The sequence below is a fragment of the Mytilus californianus genome, unplaced genomic scaffold, assembly GCF_021869535.1.
Source record: "Mytilus californianus isolate M0D057914Y unplaced genomic scaffold, xbMytCali1.0.p SCAF_2, whole genome shotgun sequence".
Taxonomy (NCBI): Eukaryota; Metazoa; Mollusca; class Bivalvia; order Mytilida; family Mytilidae; genus Mytilus; species Mytilus californianus.
In genome coordinates this window covers 98,669,322-98,690,048 of record NW_026262668.1, presented here as the reverse complement: position 1 = coordinate 98,690,048, position 20,727 = coordinate 98,669,322, and the positions used below count along the sequence as shown (strand labels likewise).

The following is a 20,727-nucleotide window of genomic DNA, read 5'->3' as shown; positions in this document are numbered from 1 at the left end:
CAAGATCAATTATAAAATACAAAATTACCATTAAGCTTACGATTTCTCTGATTAAATGATATACAACAATGCTACAAAAATGGGTACGAGTTGGTAGAAGTACGAGTTGTATATCATGCTCACAAACAGTTTTGTGCCAAATTTCAGAAATCTTTGATTTGTAGTTCCTAAATGCGATTAACATTTTATGGTATGGACGGACGGGGCACTGACGAAATGATGGACAGACATACACAGTTTATCCCCTTCTTTGGAGCGGGAGTATAATAAATTGTAAAATCTGAATACTTGAGGGAAAACCAAATTTGGAGCTTTTTTAAAAAGGAGATATGGCTCCATTGCCAATGAGACAACTTTCCATCAGAGACCAAAGGGCGATGATAGAAACAACTTGGTAAGAAGCTTTTCTTTAACTTTACATTGATCTACGCACTGAATTGATAAATTTGTGTTATTGTAATAAGATTAAGTTGAATTGATATAAAATCACTGGTTCTTGTCACATGTGACTTAAGGCGTTTTAGTGAGATTAGGAGGGGTTGTCTTTCTTTTGTCAGTAAGTGATAATGAGTTCGTGTATTTGCTAAAAGTCCTGAAATATACATTAATCATCAAAATATTGCCTAAGTCGTCTCAATTATACTAAAGCGTGTCTTTAACTTATTATTGCTGATCTGTAATTTTCAAGATGTAAATCAGCAAAAACATGTGACAAGCCCTGCGACTCTTTTCACAATATATCTCACGAGACAAAATACTCGTTGGTAATATATCTCCCCCATGCGAAGATCAGATTCCTTTCCCGGATTTGGTTATACTTTAGGTCATTTTTGGTTTGATATGCTCTTCAACGTTTGTATTAGGTTTGGGAATATTTTGACCTCGAGTATCACTGAAGAGACATTACTTGTCGAAATACGCATCTGGTGCAGCAACATTGGTACCGTTTATGTTATTACTACCACAGGGTCGATAACTCTGCTGGTGGACTGTTAGTCCCCGAGGGTATGACCAGCACAATAGGCAGTTCTTTGGTACTGAAATGAAAATACGGATATTATTTGCTGTTATAAAATTTTGGAAAACTTTTTAAATTAACAAATATATATCCCTCTTGCAAAGCTCTGATTCCTTGCCCGGATTAGGCTATAATGTAGGTCCTCTCTGGATTGATCTGCTCTTCAACGTCTGTATTAGGTTTTGGACTTTCAAATATTTTGGCTCGAGCATCACCGAAGAGACGTAACTTGTCCGCAAAATTGGTATCGTTTATGTTATTATAAACATTTCAGTGTACCCAAAGTTTCCCCTTGCATATCCCTTCCGATACGCAAAAGGCAAGTTCAGTTTATTTTCAATCATGAAGACAATTGTGACACAATACAAATGAATTACAACAGTTTCAGGATCACATAAAATGCAAATGCTAAAAAGGTTATTCTCAACTTTTTAACGATCAATTTCAATCATTAAACACCAAATTATATTTTATTATTCACAAACAAACAATTTAGATAATATTAAATAAATACCAACGTTCTAACAATGGAATTATTACACAGTTTGACAAATATCAGATGTTTTAATTTCAAAGAGCTCAATAAATTTGTCGTTATCGTATGCTTTCCGGATGTTGCTGACGACTTCCATCTACAAGGTCAAAGAAAGTATTCGACAAGAAATATGACCTCTGCTCAAAACGAAAAGACTTAAACCGTTCGAAATATTTGCGTTATACGCAACTAATCGATAAAAAGGCCCATGGAGCATTAATCTTTTTTTGATTGACTTTTCATTTTACCACTTTTTAAGGTATGCCGATCAAATGTAAATCTTCACGTGAAGTAGTAGTCAATTAAAGGATACATCATAAAAAAGTCCTGCATCGGAGTTCTAGTTGGTGGATAGTAGGGATGTTGCTGATGCTGATTTGACCCAGGTTGATATCTTGGAGGTGGAGCATGGGTTGGTCCTTCCACTTCTACTCCTTCATATTCTGGAGCTTCAGTTTGTGGAGGAGGTTTCGGTGTTGTTGTTGTAGTTGTAGTTGTTGTTGTAGTTGGTTTAGGAGTTGGCTTTGGTGTATGAGGTCTAGGTGAATACACCGGTGGTTGATAGACAGGTCGTTGATATTGAGGTTGATAGTTATATCTCTGCTGCTGATGCGGGTATTGAGGAGCAGGCGAAAATCGATCTTGATGTGGTTGTTGTTGCTGCAGATGGACGGGTTGTGTTTGAAAAGGCATTGATGGTTGCTGTTGCTGCAGATGGGCGGTTTGTGTTTGAATAGGCATTGCTGGTTGCTGCTGCTGCATATGGACGGGTTGTGTTTGAATAGGCATTGCTGGTTGCTGTTGCTGAGTAGAAACCATTGTTTGTACGGATTTATTTGGAGGGGTTTGTGCTTGAATGGGTTGATTGACAGGATACAGTGGTTGAATTACTTGTTGAACTTGATTTGCTTGAGCTGGTTGTACTGGTTGGTTTACTGTTTGCTGTGGTTGAACAACTTGTTGAGCAGAGTTTATTTGAACAGGTGCTTGTTGTCCTTGTTGTTGAGTTAAGATTTGTTGTGATTGGACGGCCTGTTGAGGTTGAGGTGACAAGTTTAGGTTATTAGTAAGTGAATTTTGAACAGTGAAATCTTGAACTGGTTGTTTGACTGTTTGAGGCCCTGCATTTACCGGAACTTGTTGATTCGAAGCAAGAACAAGCTGTCCCTGGAAAGGATTACTTGCAGAAAGGACATTAACAGTCGCTGGTCCTTGTGGTACTATTGGTGGCTGCTTTATCATATGTGGTGGTATTGGAGGTCTTTGATATATTTGTTGGTTTGCAGGTGGGGCCTGGAACTGTCCAGATGGTGCGGTCTGGTAACGTCCAGGTGATGGAGTCTGGTAATGTCGTGGTGGACCTGAAATTACAAAACAATGCATTAACATAACCGTTTTAAATGGAATGATTGTAGTGAGTCATCGTTCCAAAGTAGTAACTGCGGTAAATCATAAGGAGTTTAGCACCTGTATTGAGAAATATTGTCCCGTTCAGTATACTTTGTGGTCTCTTTAAAAATCTAAAGTTTTTAAGCATGTGTAAACATGTGCGGAGTTTTATTTCATATCAAATTATTGATTATTCATAAATTCAAAGATAATGATTCTTCAATCAGTTAAAGGTCATACATGCGCTCAAAATAGAAATTGTTATTAGAAAACGAATTTCCATGACGTCCTTGATAATTTATGAATAAAGTCAAGACTGGACACCAGTAAAGACTAAACACGAGCGTCTTAATATTTATCTCTAAGATATAAGTTGTCGAAAGGTTAGTATTATTTGTGAAACATTTTATTAGTTTGTAAGGAATTAGTTTTTAGGATTATACTGTTAGTTGATAAAGCATTAGAATGCAGCTCGAAAGAATCTCTAGTTTACCAGGTCTCCAATACCAATGCGCAGAAAGATCGCTAACCAACTGAATAAAGCAGAATCAGTGGGTTTTTTTCGTCGGTAGCTATTTGCATTTTTGAACATTTACCATATTTTTAAAGTTTATTATAAGTTTTAAATTTGATCAATCGCCATTACGAATTGCTTTAGCAACATACCACAGAAAGACGGCGTATATGCACGTAAAAAAGAGTAATAAGTGAAGAAGGTGCTAAATATAGGCACACCTATGTAGCTTGTGCTCATCATTCATCTAACACCGAACCGAACCATTTTAATAAATAGTTGTAATAATGCTGAACTTAATGTATCAGAATGATTCTTAAGGATTGCCTTAAACGTTCGTTCATGACATTTTTCTCTTATGATAGCAAATTTTGGGGATACAATTAATTGAGAACAAAACAATTCATTCGGTTTTTATCTTGTTTTTAACAGAAAAAAAATCAAACAGGTATTTGCCTTATATTGTATTGGTATCATTGATACAGGATACTACGGAAGCGTATTAGCGCCACACATTTTCTTTTTTTTTAAATTTCCTTCTATGTTTGCGAAATAACGCAAACCTTTTGCGAAATAACGCAAACATTTTGCGTTATAACGCAAACATTTGCGTTATAACGCAAACCTTTGCGTTATAATGAAAAAATCTTGATTTCAATTATTCATTAAGTTTTGTATATTTATGTCCGTCTGTCATTCAATTTCGGTTGTGATTTAGTTAAGAAAAGAAACCATAAATACAAGGCCAAATCATTATAATAAATATGCATATTTAGGAATAAAGCATCAGAAAAGTATATAATTTCACAAGAAAAAAGATATAGTATAGGCATATTTTAATTGAAAGGCCAACATTTTGAAAATTTTGTTTAAGTACATAAGAGGAAAAATAATGTCATACAATTGTGAAACTGTCAAGTCAATTAGACAAAATGATCTTTCTGCTTTTAAATGAATGATTAAGAATTCAAAGAAACATTTTTTTTTTAATTTGATGTAAGAAATCTCAGAATATGATAAAGATTCTTTGATAAAAAGTCATGAAATTGTCATTTCAATCTAGTTAGGTAACTTTAAGATGCTTGGGTAGCTATTTTATTAATAAAACATCTTCATTTTATACGTTTATTGCAAAAGGGTAGCTTGTTTGAATCTTACCAACCTTACAGAAATCCTCAAATGAGAGCTTACTTTGGAAGTATATCTATTATCGGCTATAGCTTTATAAGCAGGGTTGATTTTTATTTCTTTCGGTATAACTTCAATCACTTAATTTTCTTTGTAATATGTATACATGTATTATCATGTACATCATTTTTGGGGTCCTTTATAGCTTGCTGTTCGGTGTGAGCCAAAGCTCCGTGTTGAAGACCGTACTTTGACCTATAACGGTTTACTTTTACAAATTGTGACTTGGATGGAGAGTTTTCTAGTTGGCACTCAAACCATATCTTTATATCTATTATCCTACTCATTATTAGTCAATAGTATGTTCCAAATATTCAGGCATATTACTTTGCAATGAGTATACAAAGGGGGAAAATTTTAATATATGCAGTCTCCTCCATTAATAACCGCTGCTTCCTTTGAATCTTAATGAGAAATAAGATAAAACAAATGTTTGCGTTATAACGCAAAAGGTTTGCGTTATAACGCAATAACGCAAAGGTTTGCGTTATATCGCAAATGTTTGCGTTATTACCCAAAGGTTTGCGTTATTTCGCAAAGGTTTGCGTTATACCGCAAAAGTTTGCGTTATTTCGCAAAGGTTTGCGTTATATCACAAATGTTTGCGTTATAACGCAAAAGGTTTGCGTTATTTCGCAAATGTTTGCGTTATATCGGAAATGTTTGCGTTATATAACGCAAAGGTTTGCGTTATATCGCAAAAGTTTGCGTTATTTCGCAAAGGTTTGCGTTATTTCGCAAATGTTTGCGTTATAACGCAAAGGTTTGCGTTATAACGCAAACATAGGAAACATATTAAAAAATAAAGTTGTATACAATTTAGGTTGCTTGGTTTATTTTTTGTTTTGTTTTTTGTTGAGTGAAGTTTTATTTGCGAAACTCATATTTGGCATTAAGGCATACACAAAGTTTTACAGACGTCAGCTTTGAAATAATTTTTAGTCTAGACTTATTAATATATAATGATCAATCATACACAATATATCCGAATTATTTTTAATAAAATAAAAGATATAAACACTTTGATACCAAAAATATTACTATACATAATATACAATCTCACAAAGAAATAATATAAAATTATATCATAACAACATAAATGTGGTTAACGTTCGTTCATTTGCAAGCAAATTTTGGGGATACAGTTTATTCAGAAAAACAATTCACTCGGTTTTTATCATGTTTTGAACAAAAAACAGGTGTTTGCCTTATATTGTATGTGTATCATTCACATAGGATTTTGTTTTTTGCTTCATTAATATTTCATTAAGTAAAATTTTATTTACGAAACTGCATAATTGGCTTTAAGGCATACACAAAGTTTTGCAGCCGTTCGCTATGAAATAATTTTAAGTCAAGAAGTATTAATATGTAATAACTCGTGCACAATATATCCGAAAAGTTTTTAATAAAATAAAAAATATAAACGCTTTGATACCAAAAATACAATTAAATATAATATTCAATCTCAAATAGAAATAAGATAACAGGATATCACATAACATACATGTAGTATTTTTTTCTTCAAATAAGACATGTTTTAAAGTAATGACAGAATTAATTGAGTCATTACATTAACACATTGTAATCTATTTGACAAGACGGAAATGCAGATGTATGAATATTAACACAGTCGTAGATTGTCAAAAACGTACAAATACATATATGTAAAAAATCAGATTGTCAAAAGTTACAAATATAATATGTAATAATCCACACCTTTCACAATAGAACTTATTTAGTCCATATGGTACTACTGCTAGTTTGGCACGATGGGATAAAAATAATATTAGTTTTCAAATGCACAAGAGGGAAATAAAAAAATAAGACTACGAAATGATTGGAATTATGTAAATGAGACATTTTATATCGAACAATGCTCGAGTCGTAATATAGCGAAAATGATGGTATAATGTGAGAATAATGTTCATTAAGGTAATCAATGACTATATAGATATAAAATGATGTTTCGATGCTCTATACATAATAATGGTTCATATAAAAATGACAAATATACCGAAAATGATGTGTCGCAAAATTCAATTAAAAACGAATCAGATATTTTCACTTAATGTATCAATTTCTTGTTACCATGTGCGATTTGTTTTAAAGAAAAAATATGTTTACTATTAACACACAAGAAATAAATAAAGCTGACAGAGATTACCCTACAAACATTAATTATCTGTATATGTGGTCTATATGACATGGAAGAAAAATGTTTTTAGAAAATACCACTGAAAACTATTCCTCATTTGTGAAGGATTAGTCAGATAAGTCATCATTTTTAAAGATGCAAAACGTATAAGTCAGAGGTCATTTGATTGTTGATTCATTATTCACAGATCTTAAAACAAATCGATTATCTTGTTTTTATAAAATTACAGTTAAAACGATTATTAGATACTTCAGGGAATTAGCCAATATCTTATTTTACTAATTTATGTACAAATCGCGTCTACGCCACCATGAATTCACTATTAATTTTAACATAACATGAAAAATATTAAATAACATTTTCAGAATTTGGCCTCTGTCAATATTCTATAAAAAAAATACAGTTAATCTTTACATGCTACATATATTCATCAAATTATCTTGTAATAACCTGGTTCGGTTTCATTTGCTGTCTTTTGTACTAAAACTTTTGATAAAACCCGGAGCCAAATATGTCAACATCGCTTCATTAGGAATGATAATTACAGGATTTGAAGTTCTGCTAACGTCATGCGGATACCATTCACCATGTGCATCTAATGTTTTTGCATTAGAATAAATATTTTTTATTCTAGACATAATGTTGTTGTACAAATTTGCTATATTTGCAGACACCATTTTGGTTTTCATAGAAGTTTTATCTATATCTTTCATCTTTACTTCCAATCTCTGTGATGTATTCGTACTAATTGCTAATTGCTCGTCATAAGTTTTGTTTACTAACAGAATACTCGAGTTCAGCGAGTTTGGTTCCGAAAGGTTCATTCCAAAGAAAGTTTTTGAAGAATTGTCTTTATCCGTTATTAGACGACTGACATTCATGTGGCCATTCAATTCAGGTTCATGTTTTGTTAAATTTTCAACTAATAAAGGCAGAATTGTTCTATTTTTATTGCTGATCACGTTTATACCGGCAATATCATGTTCTTTGATAATTGAATTCCATCTATTTGGGATGTTCGTCTTTGATAAATCATTGTTACTGTCTGCAATGCTTGATTTTCCTTCTTCACTATTTAGTTTAGCTTTCTTCGACATTTCAGGTGATATAATTGCTTTCGAAATATAAAATTTTGAAATTACATTACCAGTGTTATGATAAGTGGATTCAGCATTAGTTAAACTATTAGTTATAGTTGTAACTGTAGAAATGGTATTTAGCACTGTGGTCAAAGGTTTAGAAGAGTGTGTGACTGTGGTCAGACTTTGAGCAGTCGGAATACTTTCCGTCTTATCAGTCAGATTGTCTTTCTTTGATAAATTATTCAATCGCTGTGAGTGATTGGCAGTATCATGCATTGTAGAGTACGGTAAGAATGAACTGTTGTTTAAGATTGACAGGTGACTAATATTAGGCTCATTATGTTGTTGCGACAATGCAGCTACAGATTTGTTTATTGAAGACAAAATGGTCGTGTTTATATTATCTAATTCGTTACCAGTCTCACTTATATTGAAATTGTTCCAATACGGAGGTCGTTGATTTTCAAATTTTGGCATGTTGACCGAACTGTCAATTGTAGTTGACATTGGTTCTGTTGTTATAGCATTTGTTTTGTCTTCATCCTTCAGTAATCTACCACGGAGTGCGATTATATCTGAGATGTTAAGTGGTAATCTAATGACATCTGAACTTTTGTTGAAAGTCCCATCCTGAATTGCAGTGACATTTGCTACAACATGAGGAAGTGTAATTTCATTGCCAGTATTAAAATGCTTTAATGGAACGCTCTGTTTTGAAATCATTTTCACTTGTTTTCCTGCTTTTGTTTGGTTTTTCGTTGATAACGTTGCATTTGTGTTATTTTGTGTTATTGGATGTGATAATACAAACCAACTTTGTTGATTCTTAGTCCTTAAGTCATCGTTTTTCATTTTCTGTACCTCAGAATGTAGTAAATTATTTTCCAACATTGACAGAACGTTCATTCTTCTACCTTTACCACTATGGTATGACATTTTCTTGGGATTATAAGGATCTTTCCGGGAAACTGTAAATAAATTTGTCTTTTGTGTCAGTTCTTTATCGTTGAGATTGACCATGTGCTTAATTGGCTGATGTCTTGTCGTGTGTAACTCATCCTTGTTTGTCTGTTGACCGTAAGTATTGAAAGATTTGCTAACGACTACATGTGTCTCACTATTATGCGGCGTAGCAAAATCAACAGGCGAAAATGATTTATGAATAAATGGTTGTTGAATTTTATCCAAGCGATTGAAATTCGGAATCATGTGGTTTACATTGTTTTTCTTACTAGCCTTGAGTCTATTATCTCTACCTTTTGTTGCAGCATTTATAACATTATGTCTAAAACTAAATATTGGCATATTTTCAAACAGTTTATTCAGCTGTTCGAGCACCACTTTTCGATGCACAGTGGCATCTGTTTTATTATTTGGATTATCGAAACTATCAGCTGTCGACACAAAATGTTTAAAAATGTCTTTTGAATTGTGCATCTTGAACTGCATAAATTCTCTATTGCTAAGCGACCGAAGAGGAGACAATGGATTTATTCTATTAGTGTCATTAGAAATGTTAAAACCTATGCTAGGCGCTTGTGATGACGCATGCACAGAGTTTGAACTAAAAATAGTGTGTCCGTTATTACCGACCATGCCAGTATGGTTAATACTACTTTGTATGTCTATTCTACTTGTTCCCATCACCGAGGTATCAGTAATATTGTTACGCTTGTCTATAATGTCAGCATGCAAAGCATTATTATTACCTTGTGGGAACGCCTGGAGGGTTGGAGCAGTAAACACAAATTTTTGCGCATTGTTAGGATTGTTAGAAGACACTATTGTGTGATATTGAAAATCAAAACCTTGATTAAGTGGTGGCTCTGGTTGATTCACATTTGGTGGTGGCTGTCGTTGATTCACATTTTGTTGGGGCTGTGGCTGATTCACATTTGGTGGTGGCTGTCGTTTATTCACATTTTGTTGGGGCTGTGGATGATTTACATTTGGTGGGGGCTGTCGTTGATTCACATTTTGATGGGGCTGTGGCTGATTCACATTTGGTGGGGGCTGTGCCTGTCGTTGGTTCACAGTTGGCTGGGGCGGTGGCTGATTCACATTTGGTTTGAACAATGGTTGATTCACATTTGGGGGTGGTTGTGGTTGATTCACATTTGGTTGGCGATGTTGTAGCTTTACATGCAATGTTGGCTGCGGTCGATTCAGATTTGGAGGTGGCTGTGGTTGTGGTTGGTTCAAATTTGGAGGTGGTCGTTTTTGGTTCAGATTCGGAGGAGGTTGTGGCTGGTTAAAATTTGGAGGTGGTCGTGGTTGGTTGAAATTTGGAGGTGGCTGTGGCTGGTTCAAATTCGGAGGTGACTGTGGTTGGCTCGAATTCGGAGGTGGCTGTGGTTGGTTTACATTAGATGAGGGTATAAGGAAATTTCTATTAGGTAGTGGTTGCGAAGGTGTTCCTTGAAACTGTCGATTCGTTGGTGTTGAAAACGGTCGTTTTTTTGGTTGCTGTTGACGCTGATTCATACTGTACGAATGTGATGGTACCGTCTGCCTATTCTTTGGTTGTTTATTTTGGTTCATACTGAAAGAATGGGATGGTACCGTCTGCCTGGGCCTCGGTTGTTGATTTTGGTTGATACTGTTAGTATGTGATAGTTCCACTTGCCTAGGCCTCGGTTGTTGACTTTGACTCATACTGTTAGAATGTGATGGTTTCGTCCTCATGGGTCTCGGCTGTTGATTTTGATTCATACTGTTAGAATGTAGAAGTTCCGTATGCTTGGGCCTCGGTTTTTCATTTTGATTCATACTGATAGAATGTGATGGTTCCATCTGCTTAGGCCGTGGTTGTTGATTTATATCATTTGGTTGGGATGGCTTTGGTTTTGGCTGAATATTTGCTCCATTTTTAGATGCAGATTTAAATGAAAAACTCGTCATTCCCGGTTTTGAACCAATAACTATTCTTCGTGGCATATTTGAACCAACATTTCCAGAAATTTGTCTTGGCACGTTTGAACTTTCGCTTCTAGATATTTGATTTGGCCGATTTGAATTAGCACTAAATGAAGCTTTATTTTCATTTTTATTTGAATGTTTTTGTGTGTCAAAATGTGCCGAAGAGCAAAATGTAATTAAACATCCTAATATGAGCAGTTGTATATATTCCATTGTCAGTTTCACAGGAGATATCTGAAGAAAAAAACATGCAAACATTAAATTTATGTCGTTAAAGTGTTGTCCTATTTTGACAATTACCCCCAAATCTCTCATACATGGCTTTATAAAATATACGAAAAATAATAATATAAATAAAAAAAAAAAAAAACAAAAAAAAAAAACAACAACAAAATAAAAAAAAAACAAAAAGAAAAAAACAATTCAAAACAATCAGTTTATTTCCTAATTAAAGGGCCCATATGAGCATATGAATAACCAACAAAAATCATATACACATTCATTTTAGACAAAACATTCATTAGACATTATTATATGATTTATATATAACTACTGATAAGATTTCTAACCAGGAACAGGGACAATTTAAAATATGTGGCGGTGTTTATACCTCGTCTCACTATTTTTAATATGTACCACCTTTGAAAAGTATTTAGTATTACTATAAATTTTCACTTCTGTTCTCGTACTATGAACAACAAATTTATCTATTTTGTAAAAAATATTTCTGTACTCCTAACAACAAAATTGTTATATTAAGATGTACCTGTGTACGTTATTTTATTTGACGCCATTTTGTTCAGGTTATAGTTGTCTTTTTGACATTGTTTTACATCTCCCCCTTTTTATTTAATATTGTATTTATATTGTGTCATAGATCAAATTTATTCGTTCAGTATATGTCTACTTGTGTTTGTTAATATGTCTTTTTGATTGAGTTAAACTATTTCAATTGATATTTTATAGTGTGTCTATTATGTTGTAATGTTACACTTCTATTTCAGGTTATGGTGAAGGTTGGCGCCTGTTAAAACGTTTAAACCCGCTGTATTTGTTTGCACTTGTCCTAAATCTGGAACCTGTTGTTCAGTGGTTGTCGTTTGTTGATGTGGTTTATAAGTGTTTCTCGTTTCTTGTTTTTTATATAGATTAGACCGTTGGTTTTCCTGTTTTATTGTTTTACACTAGTCATTTTGGGGCCCTTTATAGCTTGCTGTTCGGTGTGAACCAAGGCTCCGTGTTGAAGGCCGTACTTTGACCTTTAATTGTTTACTTTTTACACATTGTGACTTGGATGAAGAGTTGTCTCATTGGCACTCATACCACATCTTCTTATTTCTATTAAATTAGAATAAACTAATAAATAGCTTTTTTTTTTAATTTTTGTGTGTGTTGTTTAAATGCACACACCTTAATCATCTTACTAAGTTTTTTTTTTAACCGTAAACTATAATTATATATATAATTATTGAACTATCTGGACAGAAGTTGTATGAATATATTTTGACATGTTTACAATGTCAATAAATATTGTTAGTCATTATTAAGTCAATAGTTTATTAATGATATTCCTAAATATAGGTACAAATATTTGACATGGAAACAACGTATTTACATACAATACAAAGTTATAAATCATTTTTATTTTAAATCTTTATTGTATCAGTCTTTGAAAAAACTTTTCGTTAACCTAATAAAACCTGAAAAAAACTTCAAAGCAATTTAAATCTCCCAAAAGCAATTGGCTAAGACAGCATCCCAAACAGGGTCCTTAAGGAATGTGCTTTCAGTATCTCACCAATCATCACAACAATATATGTGTAGGACTCTAAAGTGCGATGGTACTCTAAAGTGCGATGGTCACGCTAAAGTGCGATGGTCTACGCTAAAGTACGATGTGTCACACGCTAAAGTGCGATGGTTGTTTGTTTGCTAGATTACGATGGTATATCACGCTAAAGTGCAATGGACCAATAGGGTAAGGTTAGAGGGCTCAAAACGTTAAAGAACATGGATGTTAAAAAATAGTCTTTTTGCAAAAGCTAGTTTGCTAAGGTATACACTGTAAAAAAGGAGTTTAGAGATAGAACACTTTGAGCACATGTTTAGATCTAAACATGTTTAGGATTATGTTCTAATCCTAAACACTTCAATGTTAAACGTGATATTCCTCTAAACATGTTTAGGTTTAGAACACAAGACACTTGAAGTTAGATATAACTATAAGCTAAACATGACATGAGCCTAAACATGTTTAGGTTTAGAACACAACAAACAATAGGAAGCACTGTTGGCGCGTGCGCAAATAATCATGCGTTTGAAATTTTGAAATTCCGGGATGCAGAAGATCAACAATCCATGCCATGGAAGGTTCAAAAAGCGACGACGGAACTGTCAGATAAGTATTATCTATTATTATTGTCAATTACAATGTAATTAGGTGAAACCAGAGAGTGTCCTTACAGGAAATTTCAAACACCACAAGGTTCTTTACAATATCGACAAAAAGGGGTAGGCATACTATTTTTTAAATTTGTTTTACATCTACACATCTGAATTCACGTTTTTTGTTAATTATTTATAAAAGGAATCGCAAACAAACGTTATGATAATTATATTTAAAGAAATATTATTAAAATTGAGGTATTTTATACATGATACTTTGTGGATTGTTTTAATCTGTTTCAGGTTGCGACTGCTTGCACATGTAAAGATTCCAATGTAATGTTAGACACCGACAGTAGATTTTGGAGTTACTGTATGGTCTTTGAAGACTAATTGGATGACTCTTGTCACAGTAGTATTTACCACGAGTACTCAAGCACAAATATACCCGATAAACATGTTTAAAATGGGAACATGACGGAGGCTAAACATGTTTAGAATTGGAACATGACGGAGGTTAAGCATGTTTAGGAAAGGAACACATAGAGGTTAAACATGTTCTAGAGGGTTAAATATGTTTAGGGTTAAACATGTTCTTATGAGACAGTATTATGATGTTCTAAACCTAAACATATATACAAAGTAGAACATGTTTAAGGTTAAACATGTGCTCAAGTGAGAACAAAATTTGCGTTTAGGATTATGTTTAGACTCTAAACACCATTTTTACAGTGTATTAAATATATGTGATAGGCTTTATAATTTACCGGTAGGCTTAAGTGATTGCTTCTAAATTTAGAAGAACGACCACGTAATAATTGCTAAAAGGTAATTTTGGTGTCACAAATTACTATATTTCCTGTAAAATTAATTTTTAACAATTCGGGCGTATTAAATATTTGGATAATTTGTGTAGCTTGCCGTTCACAGTCTATCACTAATGTGAACACCTCCCTTTACAGTCGTCATTGTCATTGTAAAATACAAATACAAACTTCGTTCATTGTCGGAACATGTAACATTTATTTGTATAAGCTTTAATTTAAATGCGAGAGAAAGGCGATGTTCGCCGAGCTTTCTCCTTTTTCGTAGCGAGCACAAATACATGTTATATTTTTCTACAATGTACAAACTAATGTTTTAGCCGACAGTTTATAATTTACGCTTAAAAACATGTACCTTTATTTTGCTGACGTTACTTTTCAATAAAATCGACAATATTTTAACGGGAACCGCAAAGTAAACTGCAACGTAAACAATGATTTAAATGTATTCGTTTGCTTCAAATAGAAGCAGGATACAGGATACTTATGCCTATACTATTTTGTATCTATAAAGTTAAATGGTCGACTGCAGGGTACATGTCCTTCTTCCAGCACCCCAAAAAAAAACACGTTTGCTTCAGCCGACAAAGCATGGACATTTGGTTTAAAAGTTGTTAATCAAATATTCTTAATTTATTTTTCGGTATGTACATTTTTGGTTTGTATAAACGACTGTTAACGTCATAATCCAACTACGTTACTAACGTCTATACTTTCGCGGAACATCAGACTTTAGCGTATGGAGGCATCGCACTTCAGCGCAGACCATCGCACTTTCGCGTGACCATCGTACTTTAGCGTCCCCTTCGCACTTTAGAGTCCTACATATGGAAAAATAAAAACACGAAGAAGGTCCAGTACTAGACAATTGGGCAATAGAAATCACCATAGCACGTTTTAAGAAGGAAGATAAAAGATTGCTAGTTAATCACATTTCATGGATATCTGCTACCTCACAAAACGTAAATATTTTTCGACATATACTGCAACATCTAGAGAAATATAAAATCCTAGATTACCAATTCGGTCTCAATCAGAAAAGATTATTACAAGCTCAATTAGTGACAAGAATTGAAGATATAGTCAAACATCTGGATAAAACAGAGCAAGTAGATGTGTTAAAATTAGATTTAAGCAAAACGTTTGATGTAGTACCATACATTAATTCAGTTACAAAATGATCTGGACAAATTGGTTAACTTAGTACTTAAATGGCAGATGAAATTTAATGCATCAAAATATTATGTACAAAAATGTAAAAAAAACTATAATGCATATAACCTTCTCACGACGGCCACATTTGGAATATGCAGACCAGAACCCATGTTTAGAAGTTCACCAAGCCATAATTAGACCATTGCATACCAAGCTATAGTAAAAACATGGCACACCAAGCTATAGTAAGACCATTACATACCAAGCTATAGTAAGACCATTGCACATCAAGCTATAATAAGACAATTGCATACCAAGCTATACTTAGACCATTGCACACCAAGCTATAGTAAGACCATGGCACACCAAGCTATAGTAAGTCCATGTCATGCTAAGTTATAGTAAGACCATGGCACACTAAGCTATAATAAGACCATTGCACATCAAGCTATAGTAAGACCATGGCTTAAGGGTGTAAGAGACACAGCTGCTATATCATGGGTAAACAAACAAAACACAGGTCATCAAAACCCATCGCACATTGTGCAATATCAAAAGCTTGTTTTACCAGATGACCCAACAGTTATAATATGTCAACCCACCACAAACAGTGCTACAATTTCAACTGCAGTATAAAGTAAAATAACAAAAATACCGAACTCCAAGGAAAATTTAAATCGAAAAGTCCCTTATCAAATGGCAAAATCAAAAGACCAAACACATCAAACGAATGGAAACAACTGTCATATTCCTGACTTAGTACAGGTATTTCCTCGTGTAGAAAATGGTGGATTAAACCTGGTTTTATAGCTAGCTAAACCTCTCACTTGTATGACAGTCGCATAAAATTTCATTATATTGACAACAATGTGTGAACAAAACAAACAGACATAATAGGTAAAAATGTCAAAACTAGGGGTACAGCAGTCAACATTATGTTATAATCTTTATCACTATAAAAACAAACAAATATGTCAACAAAGAAAAAAACAAAATGGCATATAGACAAAGCACATGGGCAAAAAAGAAAGACAAGAATACAAAATATTACCAAAGCACAACAACACAATGGCGGGATGCATAAGTACCGAGCCACGCCAAAACGATATTACCAAAAATGGATTAAACAGTAAAGGTCAATAATTTACAAAGACAACTGAAAAAACACTAAAACACGTAATTAAGATATAAACAACGTCAGTACCTAGAATCTATACTTCAAGACCATCATGTTAATTTTTTCAAGTTGATACGGAAGCCTTGGTATCTTCCGATGAACTTTTTTAGAAAAAGGACGAGATGTTCTTTGACACAACCCTGGTTCACCAACCTTCTGCTCAGACACTGGTGATGTTTTATAAACCTGATAGTAAATAAAAAAGTAATAAATTTATAGCGTATGCTACCATTTTTATATTGAAAAGCATTGTAGGTTACTTCTTGAATGAATATCATTTTATTATGGTTTATCCAGCACATTGACCAAGCTATAGTAAGACCATGGCACACCAAGCTAAAGTAAGTCCATGGCATACCAAGCAATAGTAAGACCACGGCACACCAAGATATAGTAAAACCATGTCACACAAACCAATAGTAAGACCATTGCATACCAAGCTATAGTAAGAACAAATGCTGAATACGCGATTAGAGCTTGGGATCCATATCAGGAAATTTACATAAAAAAAGATAAACGGAGCAAAGAAGACCATCCCATCAATACAGCAGATCACATGATCAGTGACCAAAAACTGGAAGGATTTCGAATTACAGATATTTCAGACCAGACGAAAATTAAAAGGCTTTGCTTGTTTCATAATGTACATGTATGTTTCATCATAATACGTTATTTTGATTAGCTAACAGCAATCTCGCGTCATTCTGAAATTAACCTTAATTTCAAAAATTCATGATGACACGAGCTTTCACAATAAAGTCCACAGGTAAATAAAAGAAAAACTTGATAGAAATCGTGTTTTCATGATCCTAGAAAAAAATGTAATTATAAGTATTGAATGCTTCTTTTAGTAATTTTATGTGGTTGTAAAAGCGTTGACCGTGCACACATTTTTACAATTTTTTTACTAAATGTATTTCGGTCAAAGCTTTTACACCCCAATAAATTTACAAAAAGAAGCATTCAATTCTTAACTACATCATGAAACAGCCAAAGATAAACCGAATTCAGTGCAGCAACCAAACAGGACAACAATGCAATATCACCAACAAAAAATCAGAAATGTTCAAACATCAACTAACACAAATACAGCTTCTTTTCTCGTACCATGAAGGACTAGAACAGCTTACCAACAAAACTGTTAAATATATAGGATGCTGACACATTCAAGAACAGCCTCATGTCTAATTTATTAGGCTGATCACGCAAAAAAAGAAGAACTCCAATATAACTTTAATATGCACATGTACAGATTACTGACGTGTTACTTGCGTGATGGGTCTTAGCTGAGGCCCTTTTCAATTAAACTATGTAGATGTAGATATAGAACCATCTGTAAGATATGGCGAGGTCCACTGATGTTTTGCTGCGTAAAACCCCTAAAATCATTCGGATTGAACAAAAACAGATTGATAATGGCGTGATGTAGGAAAGAACCTAGGAAAGGTCCCTTTACATATGGTCGTTGTAGGAGAAGTTGCAGATACAAGATGTCTACTGTCCTTTGAAGATAGAAAATATATGCTTTGCTATAAAAACCCTACCCCCAAAAATATTTTAGTCGGATAAAAATATAAGAAAAGGAGGTACAATATAACAGATTCTGACAATTTATGGGTTAGGACGAGTTACGGATACAGAGTACACAATGACAAAAGAACGGTCACAATCTCTCTTCTATAAAATCAAATGCATGCCGATTTTTCAAGGACCACTAGGGCCAGTAACAAGAAACTTCTCTTAAAACTCTCGCAAGTCATAGTTTGCGATAGCAGAAAGAGTGCACTAAGAATCATTTAAGAGTGTAACCAGAACCATTCTTTCCTCGCCCTTTTCTTTTTCTTATCATCATTTAAGCATAACCTTAAGGCGGTCTTATCCTAAGCACACTTACTAACTTTCCGTCCTGTCCGTCATCGTTTTCTTTCTTCGATTTAGTCATTGCCAAATAAACATCTCTCATGCCTTTTGAAGTAACAGGATTTTTTGCTTACATAGTCTGCTATACTGATGAACAACGTGGGAATTTTAGAGAAAAGGGACTATAATGGCTAAGTGCAAAAGACCACGAAAAGAAAACCGAATTTTAAACAAGAGGAAATATCCTCATCCCCCGTTAATAAACAATTAACGAAAAACAAATATGATATACAGCAACAAACAACAACCACTGAATTACAGGCTCCTGACTTGGGATAGTATATATAAGACCGTGTTTTAAATCTTTTTGAAAATTTGAGGATAAGTATATATAAGACAGCATTTCATAGTTTGTTTGTTTTTTTTTTCGTCGGGGGGGGGGGGGGGGGGGGGGGGGGGGGGGTGGTGGGATTTGAGGATCAGTATATATAAGACAGTATTTTATAGGTTTTTTTTGGGGGGGGGGATTTGAGGATCCATATATATAAGACGATATTTTATTTGAATTGAAATATTTAAATAAGGAATATCGGAATAATCATACCGTTTATTATTCTAAAATGCAGTTCGTCTTTTTCATTAACGGAATAAAGTGTACCAATAAATCGATATATATTTAGTATTTTTTAATATTTTGATGGAAATTTGAGGATCAGTATTTATGAGATAGTGTTTTAAAGTTACGGGGGAAATTCGAGGATCAGTATACTAGTATGTAAGACAGTTTTAAAGTTGACTGCGAATGAGAATATCTTTCACGTTATGTTAGATTGTCCTTCTTTCTCGGCTATCAGGAAAAGAACGAGTACTGACACACAAGCATGTTTCGAGAGTTTAAAAATGGATATCTGTTTTTCAGAGTTGCCGCCCTTAACACAAATACAGTTCATGATAGGTGATCTGGGTTACTTGTATTCTCCAGACTTAGGTAATAGTTTAGATAAGATCGTGAAAAAATACCTTGTAGACGTTATGAATGAACGTTCTTTTCTACTTGATAAAATTTCTAATGTATAATATCTTGAACTTTGTGCGAACGTTTTTAGTTTTAAGATTGAAATTTTTAATCTTTTATGGACGAAAGATTCCCAATTATATATGCATATGAAATTGTTACTGTAATGTACTTTTACGAAATAACCAATGTATTAAGATATTTTAGCGTAAATGTATTTATTAGACTTTTAAATTTTTGCAAGCATCTTGTACCATTTTTATTACAATCATATAGTGTTGTTTGTAAGTACTACGATGTTTTTTTTATGACGCAGGTGTCAGTACCCCGCTGGCGCTTGCCCCCGTTGTAAAGGGGTAGTTTCACAATAAAATATATATATATAAAGTTTGTTTTTTTTTTGTTTTTTGGGGGGGGGGGGGGGGGTGGGGGTGGTCAGTATATCTATGACATTGTTAGAAATGTACAATAAAAACAATAATTTCTCTAATAATTTAGTGTCTAAAAGTGTCTTGAAATCAAGAGGATTTCAGCGATCATGGAATAAACGTCTTGTAAAGCGATCTTGATTTTTTTGCTTGTTAATGTTTCATCATATGTAAAACAAGCGCAATTTTCATTCAACCACACTTACATTAAAACGTGTTACGCTCGCAAATGCTTAAGTTGATACAAAGAGTTCTTACTAAAGGACAAAAAATTAAGATGTTTTCGAGTTACCCGAATTGATAAGTTAATGATAAGGAGATGCAAAGAATTCCTTTAAATCCGTAAGAAATTCGAATGTCTTAAGGGCTGTCAATAATTCTAAGATTGATAAAAGATTGCTTCTTGCTACACCCTTAGTCACTAAGACGATCTTATTAATAAGATGATCTTAAGTGCTAAGAGAGCTTCTTGTAACCGGTCCTAGTTGGTTTTTATTGTATATTATAATATGCTGTTGTGGTTAATATTCCTGAATATTTTGCAATGACACTATAACTTGATGAAAGTAAGGTATATACATTCAGAAAAGCTCGTTGTTCTCATATTTTACTGTTAATGAAGTGGACATTCAATTTAAGTCTCCCATTAGTTACAACATGACACTTGTCATATAGTTACCCTTATGTTTATATCCTAGAACGCTGGCGGTAAAACTAAGATTACTTATTTTAATAAGATAAGCCTAAATTTAATAATATACTAAGACTATTATAAACAATAATAAGTACTGCATATCTCTTAGATACACCTTTTAAAAGACGCACACTTAAACAAAACTGATACTTTACGGGGCGCATTGCATTAGCGCCAATTTTTTACAAGGTCCAATCTTTCATTTGCGCCACAAGGTTATATTTCATTTGCGCCAAAAAATTAAAAAAAAAATGTATTTGCGCCATTTTACAGGTAACATATGCCGAAAAAGTTTAAATATTCATTGTTATATCGTGATCCACAACAACTCAGAATCAGATTTAGAAAAGCATCTGTTGACATTACTAAAAGACCATCAAATGTTA

The 20,727-nt window shown here is 33.6% G+C and overlaps 1 protein-coding gene across 1 annotated transcript; it reads right to left on the bottom strand.

The window, feature by feature from the left end:
- Positions 1 to 1,286: 1,286 nt before the first annotated feature.
- On the bottom strand, positions 1,287 to 10,463 carry LOC127730524 (uncharacterized). The gene is made up of 2 exons (XM_052238955.1): positions 9,693 to 10,463; positions 1,287 to 2,914 (listed from the first exon to the last, which is right to left on the bottom strand). Exons 1-2 carry the CDS (start codon positions 10,423 to 10,425, stop codon positions 1,836 to 1,838), a joined length of 1,812 nt encoding a protein of 603 aa, XP_052094915.1. The 5' UTR covers positions 10,426 to 10,463; the 3' UTR covers positions 1,287 to 1,835.
- Between the last annotated feature and the right edge of the window lie 10,264 nt (positions 10,464 to 20,727).